General features: G+C 32.0%; 2 protein-coding genes across 4 annotated transcripts; both read right to left on the bottom strand.

The window, feature by feature from the left end:
• Positions 1-1,131: 1,131 nt before the first annotated feature.
• Positions 1,132-3,647, bottom strand: LOC106406284 (protein TIFY 7). Of its 2 annotated transcripts, XM_013846908.3 has the most exons (7): positions 3,375-3,647; positions 3,071-3,156; positions 2,258-2,409; positions 2,030-2,114; positions 1,705-1,960; positions 1,574-1,628; positions 1,132-1,484 (listed from the first exon to the last, which is right to left on the bottom strand). In XM_013846908.3, the coding sequence occupies exons 1-7, from the start codon at positions 3,454-3,456 to the stop codon at positions 1,406-1,408; spliced, it is 795 nt and encodes a 264-aa protein (XP_013702362.2). In that variant the 5' UTR covers positions 3,457-3,647; the 3' UTR covers positions 1,132-1,405. The 2 variants fall into 2 exon arrangements, with proteins under 2 accessions (XP_013702362.2, XP_048592085.1); XM_048736128.1 differs by having other exon boundaries at positions 1,470-1,628; positions 3,375-3,634.
• A 1,599-nt stretch (positions 3,648-5,246) lies between these two features.
• Positions 5,247-6,999, bottom strand: LOC106402472 (plasmodesmata-located protein 5). 2 transcript variants are annotated; one of them, XM_013843220.3, is made up of 3 exons: positions 5,988-6,999; positions 5,587-5,724; positions 5,247-5,511 (listed from the first exon to the last, which is right to left on the bottom strand). In XM_013843220.3, exons 1-3 carry the CDS (start codon positions 6,757-6,759, stop codon positions 5,492-5,494), a joined length of 930 nt encoding a protein of 309 aa, XP_013698674.2. In that variant the 5' UTR covers positions 6,760-6,999; the 3' UTR covers positions 5,247-5,491. The 2 variants fall into 2 exon arrangements, with proteins under 2 accessions (XP_013698674.2, XP_013698673.2); XM_013843219.3 differs by having other exon boundaries at positions 5,964-6,990.
• Positions 7,000-11,072: the final 4,073 nt, after the last annotated feature.

The following is an 11,072-nucleotide window of genomic DNA, read 5'->3' as shown; positions in this document are numbered from 1 at the left end:
TACATAATAATTTTCTCTATATTTCTTCTAAAATAGAGTGAATCTATTGAGCAAAAAACTATATTACTCATTATTCTATTATATTATAGAGTAATTCTATTATAAAGAGAACGATCGAAACAAATCTAACTCTATAATAAAATTATTCTATTTTAGAGTGAAATATAAAGAAAATTGTCGTGTAGCATTGGAAATGGTCTAAAACACACAAACACTTTTTTTTTGGTCAAAAAACACACAAAAACTATTAATACTAGCCTAGACAAAAAAAAACGTATGAACAATGAAGTTGTAGTTCAAATTGCGCAACTTGGTGGGGGCATGAAAGGACGAGAAGATTAAAAGAATGCGACTGGGAGAGGTGCAAAATGATAAGACGAGAGTCGTTCTTATCCACTTATGTATATGATAATATGAACGAGAACGTGTTTCTTGTGACCAATGTACTGTACATGTTAAGCTCTTTGTTTCCTTCTGCTTACCTAATTTTCTTTCTCCAAATATTACTTTCCTACGAGATTTATTCTGCCTCAATAAATAAAATAAATATCGAAAAGATCTTTGCTTTTTGCTAAGAGAATCAATACATCATAATCAACCTCGGAGCTACTCTGGTTCACTCACTCGACAATCTTATTTAGTAAATGAAAAAGCATATTTTCTGACAAAAAAATATGCAAATAAGTGTCTTCTTTAAGATCTATATTTAAATTTACGATTTTAAAACGCATTTCATTTAGAAGAACCACTGATAGACCAATAAAACCATAGACGCTATTTAAAACTAAATATTCTCTTGTTATTATATCCTTATTTTTGTTTGCTTGCTCAAGAATGGCCTCTTTACGCTATATTAAATATTTAAATATCTAAAATCGATTTTGTCAGAAAAGTATTACTTAGGTTTTTTTTTGCTGAATCAGCAAATAACAACAGTGGATGATTGTCCAAGCTCTAAGATGCTCATACATTTTTGTTTAATTTGTAATGAGTCTTCTGTTGCTAACGATCAAGCTCAAGAGAAGATGGCGAAATTAGAAGCAAGAAAAACTGGAGCCATAAACAATATTTTTTAAAAAATTTATTAGCATTCTTTGTAATGATATCGTAATGCAACTGTGTTACCGAAAATAATAATAAAAACATTAATAATAGTGATTTTTATTCGGTCTTATATTCTTGACAGACATGACAAACATACATCTGTTAGAATTTGAGGTAATAATAATCCTACAACCACCATTACGACAATGATCAAATAGTACCCATACCGCTAACGCCTTCTTCTGCTCGTAACATAATAAATGGTAGCTATAACAGTAATAATCTACTGATTATTTTTCAAATTACCATCGTGAGAAAAAACCTCAGAGAGGTTTAAAAAACCACCAAGAAGAAAAAGGTTTTAGGTATGAGAAGCAGCACTAGATTCTCCCGTCGACAAATCAAGAAGCATCTTCTTGTATGGCATTGCACTCATGATCCTGCACCCAGCATCAATTCTTTTTAGTTCCAACGTCTAGTCACTAGATCCAAGAACTCAAGATTCTATAAACGTAAAGAAGAGTCAAACCTCTCTTTGCGCTTCTCCAAGAACCGAGCCAGCGATGCTTTACGAGCTTGAGGAACTGAAAAAACAAGCATTTTTATTAGTCTCAAGCGTTGAATGTATCAAGATTTGATTTTCATATAGGTAGTATATACCTGAAGGAATCATATTGCTAGGACCTGCATTGAATGATTCGATCGTCATGGTCATTGCATTTGTCGCACCGACGTGTTTGTCTTTACACCTAGAGAAACTATCAGCGTTAGTGGCAGAGCTTGAAGATGCAGCAGCAGTAGCTTTATGGATTTGTTTTCCATAGACTCTCTCAGTTTCTCGAAGCGGTTTCTTCAAATTGCTCTCTCCAGTTTCTCCTTGCAAACCGTTCCCAGCACATAACATAATGGCTCGAGCCTAATCACAGATCATTATCAGAACATGTTATGTGTAAAGTTTAAATTGTATTATATATATGGATTATACCTTATCAGGAGATATGTCATTAAAGACGGTAACAGTTCCTGCATAGAAGATTGCAAGCTGAGGAGATGATCCTGAGGAAGCCACTCTGTTCCACAAATCAAATAACCAACGTTAAGTGTCGTTATAAATTAAGAAAAAAAAGCTAAATATTCGATTATGTCCCTTACAAAATGAGTAACGTTTTTATATATACTTACACGATACTTAATTCCATATAACATGACGTACCGTGGATCCCTGGACGAGTTAAAAGCAGGACGTAGAGCATAATGATTTGTTAAGGGAACTGATCCGCCAAGTAAAAGCTGATTCGCGTTCTGAAACGCACCACCGCCAAATTGGCTCCTGCGGTGGATACTGGCCGCGGAAACTGGGCAACACTGGTATTAGACAGGAAACGATGAGACGTCAACATCTTTTATAGGAGCATCCAAATGGGTAAGTTTGAGTTCAAAACTAATTAATATAAATTTAATTTAGTAAAGAAAATTAATGAATCAGGCTTTTTTTCTTTCTTGACAACAATTTAATGAACCAGTTATTAAATATAGACATGTGTTATGATAATTTCACATAAAAATTAAATTCCTATTTTTAGTTATTTTAGTGGTTGTAATTCCTTTATCTGTCCATGAAAATGCTCTAATGTGTTTTTTTTTATAAAAGAAAAGTGCCTAACATATAAGCATTATCCTAAGTTCAAACGCCAGTCGCCACAAATTTTTTTATCATTTCCTAATTTTGCGGCTGCCAAGCGACTCTAACTCGCGCATTTATCCAACACAAGTTATACAATTTTTTTATATTTGTCGGTTATGATTGGCCACACATTTTTTTTTTGATAAATAAACTCAAGAAATTTCGAGAAATAAAAATAATATTCCGGCAATTAATTCGACCATTTTGGGGTAGCTTTCCGTCGACAATTGACTCGGAAAGTAGCCCAAACAATTAGGTCAACTATAATAATCACTAGTTTTTTCTCTTCCAAAAACTAGTAACTGAAAGAAGTTGAATTGAAAATTTTAAGCTAGAATCAACCTGAAGATCTGCAGCAGCAGGCATGAAACTTGAATTAGGCAAGAGCTTTGCCTTTCCCCATTGTTTAGCTATCTTCTTGCTCAGTCCTGAAAAATCCATTACTCATCATCATTGAAGATCCAATTCTCACTTTTAATACGCATGGTTTGACGAAATATAATTATTAAAAGAAGCCTTGAAATCTAAATCAACTATATTTAAACAAAAGCTTTTTGACGATATTAACGCTATATGTGTATTGAATGAATCTCCTAACTTTTACTAGGAGTATTTTATTTTGGAGAGTAGATACAAGAACACAAACCTCGTTCTCCGACACGATCATCGTCGGGCTTAACGTTATTCAGATACTGCTTGTCGCTCAAACCCAAAAAATCTCTTTCCATCTCAAACCAAATCCAAGAATACTAACACAAGTTTTTTCTCTGTTTCTGCCCAAGCATTTAATCAAAAACAAGACAGAACGCAAAGTAAATGGGAAACCAAGGGGAAGGTTTAGTTTTGGTAATGTTGCAGACACACTTTTGGAAAGGACTACTTATTAAAATAGCTATTCTTTCTTGTTTTATAAACAGCTCCTTGCCTGATTAAACCATGTGGGGCTATTTTAGCGGGAGAGAGCGGTTGGTTCTACCGCCTAGACCGGTTAATTCCCACGTTTTTCTTAATGTTTTTCTATTGATTTTTTTTTTGCTTTCCCGTGATTATTCATATTTATCGACCAATTTTTTAGAGGTTAGTTTCATCCCAATCCAAACACAATATAAGAATCCTGCTCAATAGGTCAAAAGAAAACAATAGGTCCACAAATAAAGGAAGTATATCCCGAGTTCAGAGAAAATTATTGCCGATCTGATTTTGTTAACCCAAAACGTGAAGAAAATTAAAACATTAGTCCTCAAAACAGCTGTTACTTGTCGGATACCATAGCACCATTACGATTCTCCTCCTAACAATTATAAAAAGACGGAAATATGAAAGGGGTTCCAAGTTTCTTCGTATCAAAATCTATACTCAAATTACTCTCGTATTCATTCGTATGTTTATACCATAATTGTATAAGTTTTTTTTTTTTTTATAACCGTAGTATGATCCCAAAGGTATTTTAAGCCTACAAATTAATCAATACGAAGCCCGCAAGATCCGCGTTTTCTTACTACTTAAAACGCTCCGAGTGGCCGAGGAGAATTGAACCCAGAACAGTACTCACAACTGTAAGTCTTTTACAACTATAACCAAGACCACTTGGTTATAAGTTTATAAGATCAATAACACAATTTTTCATACCAAAATCATCAAAAAAAATTTCAAATTTTTTTTTTCAGTATTTTAGTCTAAATCTTAACCCTAGTTTCGGAGTGAAAATTTGAAATTCATCAGATCTGATTTTAATTCGTTTTGTTTTTATTAGAAAAGAAGCAATGTGTGGTTGCTTTTCTTGTGAAATGTGTGGTTGCTTTTCTTGTGCAACGGTTTGATATTTATCACACCAGTTTGCTTTTTCTCTTTGAAAAGTATTCGACAACAATAATGCATGATGAGGCGAAGACTCTTTCGTAGAGTCCATGTGTTGTTGTCACTTGTTGGATTACAATAGCAACCGCGATGATTCTCAACGGGCTGTAATAAGTTTCATTTGCTTATCAAAGGCCCGACATACATAAGTAAGCACACTGTCCACTACACTAGATCCGTTATATTTGCTTGTGAGGTTTTCGAGTTTTGACAAACCAAAATTGTATTGTTAATAATAAATTAAGATTTCTATGAATATCATACTAAAAATATTGTTTGAGAAGATTGTTATCTTGTAAGGTGTAAGACAATGACCTTGTTATTGTTCAAACAATCTATAACTTTAGAAGATTTAAAAAATACATGGAAAATACGCAGACATTAGTTGATCTGTCAAATTCCTTAAGCATTTGGTAATCGGCTTACAGTTTTAATATATCATTTTAAATGATTAAATCACTGATCACACATAAGGCCAAATCTTCAGTTAAAGTATGAGTTTATATAATAACGAGCAAAATGATTTTGTTTTAAATCGCCATCCTAATTTTCGGTTTCCTATATATGTTCCATTATTCTCGACACAACATTTATTTTTAACACACCTCTATGTGTGTGTGTATGTGTTTATAGACACTGCATAAATGTGTCTTAATAAAAGAAGATTTAAACGATATTTATAAATACTAAATCAGATACTACGTAATGTCTAAACAGAAGATAAGGAAGTTTCGATTAACAAAGAGAAAAAAGAGGAAGCTTTGTCCATTATTTTTCATTTAAGACAATAATACATCTACATCTAATGAAGCATGCAAGGTCACAAAACTTTAAATTTAAAAAACACAACTAGCAGTAGCTAGTGGCTTGACTCGAGTTGTTGATTACTATTTCTCACATTTCCTTTCATCTACAACATTTATCATCTGCAAATTCATACGTATAGTGATTTAGATTTTATAGATAAAAGGGAAAAAATGAAATTAAATAGAGGAAAATACCTTGTAATTTTCTGAGTTTCTTTCCAAGAAAAGCGAGTAACAAAACGAGTAAGATGACTAACGTGATGATTCCTATTATTATCACCAATGTTTTCCCGATATTATTGTCGTCATCATCCTTATCATATTTCTCTCCTCCTGCAAAATAACCCAAATAGTACACTAAGGACTATACATTTTCGTCGTAAAGTCTACTATTTATATATCTTAATTGGAGAATCCATCATCCAAATAATTCTCACAGTTCAACGCTTCAATAGAAACGTTGTCATCTATAGACTATGGCTAACATTAGAAGTTATTTTCTTATTCTTCTTGTTGTGTGTGAATAGGACTATTTATTAATGCTTCTCAAAATTAAAATAAAGAAAGCTGACCAAAGTTAGAGTTTGGGGTCTGACGTGCATGACTACCACCGAAGCTGAAACGCGCGTAGCACTTGGACAAGTAGACGTACCCTCCCTGGGCCATTAAGCAATCAGATCTGAGCTGTCCGATTGCATCGGTCAAGCAATCTTGACACTGTGCTGGACTTAGATCCTCTGTGCACTGAGCCATACCCAGAACATCCCCGTTCATTCTTGTCCTATCCGGTTCACTCCCAGAACCTAAAGAACCGATGACGTCATTGACTCTAGTCAACGCATCCTGGTCGTAAAATCCCATCGGCTGTCCACACTTCTTAAGCATCACGGTTTTGTCCTGAACGCCAAAGAAGGAGCTCTTGTCGTACCGGACCAGACAATTTTGCATCTGCAAGAACACGGAGTACGAGTTGGGACACGTGTTTCCGACCATCGCGATGGCGCGTGATACGCACGATGAGCAAGAAGTTGGGTCTAGGTCAACGCTGCACTGGAAGAGACCATATACAGTAACGTCCGGTTCAGGTTTTACTCCACTACCGAAGGGAACAGTGAGGTTGTTGTAGCGGTTGAGGACGGTGGAGGTGACGAGGGAAGATAGAAGGGACTTGAGGTTGGTCTCGTATGCGGAGCCAGGAGAGAATTTGGCCGGCGAACAATTTGCATAAATGAACGTGTCTGTGGAGGCGGAGTAAGTTGGGTTGTCTGTGGCGGTGGAGGAAGTTGGGACCATAAGGATAACGGAGCTGAGAAAGAAACAGAGAAGGGTCGTCGTTGTTTTGAACATTTTTGATTTGAAAAGTGACATAAAGGGTGAAGTCTTTAGGGAGAGTAAAATAGAAGTTGAGGAGCGAAGAGGTTGCCTTTAAAGAGGATTGACGTAAATAAGGGGTAATTTGTACGTAGTTTCCATGTTGCATGCTTTTTTTTTTAATACTTTGGTGGACGTTCAGACTTAATTGACTAGAGCTTCATTGTGGAATTTTGCAATGTGCGTTTGTTTTAATGTCCATCACAATTTTCTTTGAATCAAGAATATTTGTATTATTTGGATTCATATATTTACTTTGAAAGTAGTGACGATTTTCTATATATGTATATTGTTGTTAGTTATAAATAAGGGGTAAATAATTAGTTACCCTTTACTATAAGCTACTAACGGAGGAGACATATAAATTAAGGATGTTTCTTATAGTATGGTGGTTTGATGTGGAGTTATACGTTTTATATTAACTTCTTAACATATATTTTTTTGTTAAATTTGCATATAACTTGAATTTGTCTCTCGATCGGTTTCATATTCTCATTCCGGTTTGTCTTTAACACGATGATAGGAAGAAGCTTCCAGCATTGGCTCTATAACCATATACTGTACATTGATATGATCATATGAATAATACCAAGTAATGAATACGTCATGAAAACGAGTTATGGTTATCATATATTATATATACAGCGTATAGAATTTGGATAGACAATGGTAACTGAAAATAATTTAAGAAGATGAAAATTAATTATAATTGCTTTACGTTGTTTCATCTTGTCTTCTTCTTTTTATGTAATGAGATTTTTTTTTTGGGCCAAGGGAAAGGAAGCATGTTTTAACCACCAAAAATCACTTTTTAACTAAACTTTCTTTCGCAAAAATAACTTCACATGCATATAATACGAAAATATATAAAAAATACTCCGAAAGCTTCCAGCGTCAAAGTATTGTTACGGGACCGGTTAATGCATATAGAGAAGACAATAATACTCGTTGACCTTCTGTTGTATGGTTCTTGCCTTCTTGGAAACACAACACCATCAATTAGTTGTGTATAGACTTTTCTTTTTGGCTATATATTGTTACATATAGATCTTTGTTTACCTCTTTAACACTGTGTTTGAATCTGAAATAGTTGCTTAAAAAAAAAACCAGCAGGAGTATTGGCAACGACCCGCTACACGAAATTTACTGTTATATTGTCATCTTAGTCTTAAAAATTAACTTATAACGAAACTTATTTTGATGTTAAATGTACATGTAATTGTATTATTAATTACATATCCTGAACTGTTAATTTATAGTAGTACTCTAATCCTTGTTGTTTTCAATTAAATACAACATGGTTGTAGTTTCACACAGATAATATAAGGAAACGTTTATGATACCAGAATGTTACTAATCACTAATGAGGTAAAGCACACAATGTTTTTGTTTTCCTTGGCGTGTAGATCCATTATCTTTTCGATACAGAAAAGGTATATATTAAGGAGAAAATAAATTGATGCAGACATTAAGGGATTTTGGTGAGTAATTTCGTGCTTGACTTGAGATAAGTCGTTGGTCTTGAAAATAATAATAAAAAAATATATTGTGGAGTCGATAATACTTGAATATAGACCAACCGAATTTGGTTGATTCGTCGTCAATTCCAAAAAGAAAAGAAAACGTTTCTTGAAATTTTTGTGGAAATCTGTTAAAATTAAATTTAAATGGAGACATCCAATATAACTCTACGGCTCTACCCCATAGAGAACATTGATCTGCCTATTGGTTGTTTAAAAACAATCCTTGCTTACAAATCACAATTAGGATCGTCTTGTTTAAAAAGAAAAAGCAAAAGAAAAAAAGAATCGTCTGTTTGCATGAATAACCTTCGTTTCAGTCTAGATGCAAAAGATAGTATGGGCCAAAAATGATATTTCATTAACAAGAATTCAAAACCTATATTACAAAATGACGATGTTTTCATTTTTGTTTTCTTTTTAATTCACTTTTCTGTTGACAAAAAAAAAACACTTTTCTAGTTTTCTTCTTCTCAAAGCCTGCCTATTTTCACATGAACATGTTGGAAACAAGATCTATTATCAGGATTCAGGAAAGCAGGCTAAAACCCATAATCATTGGTCTCTGTCCCTGTCTTTAGTGTACCCAGGCCACAAAAACTGATCTATGAATCAGGCCTGTCTTATAAAACAATATAGCCACCAGGTGATTTTCCATATAAATATTTACAAAGCAAATAAATTATAATAATTAATCAATACCTAAACTGCATTTAAATTATTTTTAATATATATATATTTAATTTATATTATTTTACTTTTAATTAGACATTTATTGTATGTATAACATATTTAGTCAGTCCGATTAATTTTATTATGTGTACATTTGATTGTAGGATTTTTTTTAATTAAACCCAATTGTTTTTAAGAATATACTAAGATTAGTGTTGTTAATTATTATACTAAGACTAATATCTTTTTATAATTGCTTAGATTAATGTTGGTTGAAATCTATGTATACCAAGATTAATATTTGTTGTTTTAAACATAAAAATAGAAAAAAAGATGAAGAATTGATAGGTTGGGAGTTGAATAATCAAACCAGACATACAACATTTTGTAAATATAATTTGTTATTTATTCCATTTTACAAAACTATATAACATAAAATTAAAAAATAACTAATATATTAAGCAAAAGATATTTTTAATAATGACATAGTATTTGTATTATTAGTTAATAAAATATCTCAACTTATGTTATATTAATTATGTAATTATGTATTATAGTCTTAGTTCTTTAAAGCAATTAGTCTTCAGTTTATTAAAAAAATTGGTTGATAGAAAACTTATTTTTAGTAATTTTTAATTTATAATGTTATGTTTTTTTGCTGAGTTTCCTTTTTAGGAAATCAATTATATATACAATATCACGTTTTTAACATTTTGTATATATGTGATTTGGAAACCAATTTAACAGTAAAATAATTTAAAATTATAATAATTTGGAAAATTACCTCAAAATAACTATTAATATGACCAGATTTTTAAATTTTATAAATATTGCCTTTTTATATATGTGATTTGAAAACAAATAGAAAGAAAAGGAAACTAAAATAAATAACAAAAACTATCAGAAAAAGATAAGAAAATGTTAATAATGATATTAGCTTTAATTTTTATAATTCATTAAAGATATGATTGTAATTAGCTTTTCTAATAATTAACATGAGAGCATAAAAAAATATTTTTTAAATAATATTATAGAGATATGGGGATCAACCCATGTGGAAAAAAGTTTGCTAGCTACGGGAAGTTTATTCTAATATGGTGTAAACCATCCAATGTATAAAATATGTTTAAAACTACATCACATTTAAGTTAATACATACCACATATACAAAATAATTGACTATATGGTAGCAACATCACAAGGTTTAATTAATTTTAAGCGAAATTAATAGAATCATTCCGTAATTTATTAAAATTAAATCCAATTAAATAAATCGGACCTGACCCAACTCCTTTAACCAATTTGTATCGTATTAACTCTCTTGTTTGGATCCCCAATTCGAAAATTAGGATTCATAAGGGCATCTCCATCCCCATTCCATAATTTACTCCAAAAGTAGAGTTGGAAATGGCAAAACAAAATAACTAAAATATTAAGAAAAGAAAAATGGCAAAGGTGTGTTATGGATACATCGGTTTAGAAATTAGATTTATGTATTTCAGGTAAGTGTAAAATCGGTGTTGAAACTGGTTTTTGTTGTTATGAACTCTAATTTTCGAATTAGGGATCCAAACAAGAGAGTTAACTCGACACACGGGTGGGGTAAAAAAGTCGGGTCGGTTGGATTTATTAAATCGGAGTTAATTTTAATACATTACGGATTGACCCACTGAATCTGCTTAAAATCAATTAAATCCAGTTGTGATGATGTTACCGCATTTATTTCGTATATGTGGCAGGTATTACATTAATATGGTGTAATTTTGGACATATTTTCATATATTAGATAGCTTCCACTATATTAGAGTAAACTTGGTGTAGCTCGCAAGTTTTATTCAACCAGTTACATAACTTCTACTGTATTAGAGTAAATTTGGTGTAGCTAACGTACCGTAAGATTCATGTTTTTTTCTTTACCAAAGCCCGTAAATCATTGCTTATTTTTCTTTTTTTTTTCTAGTTTCTACTTCTTCCTTTCACATCTAATTTATACTTCTCAACCTGGTTTGGCCATAGTATCACTTCTAAAATAAACTTACTAATTGCAAATATATACTATATATATATATATTTTACATACAAATGGTATACATTTCGTAACGAAAATGAAACTATGAA

This window comes from Brassica napus, chromosome A7 (assembly GCF_020379485.1).
Source record: "Brassica napus cultivar Da-Ae chromosome A7, Da-Ae, whole genome shotgun sequence".
NCBI classification, from domain to species: domain Eukaryota; kingdom Viridiplantae; phylum Streptophyta; class Magnoliopsida; order Brassicales; family Brassicaceae; genus Brassica; species Brassica napus.
The sequence above is the reverse complement of the archived record's forward strand: the minus strand, read 5'-3'. Positions and strand labels throughout refer to the sequence as shown.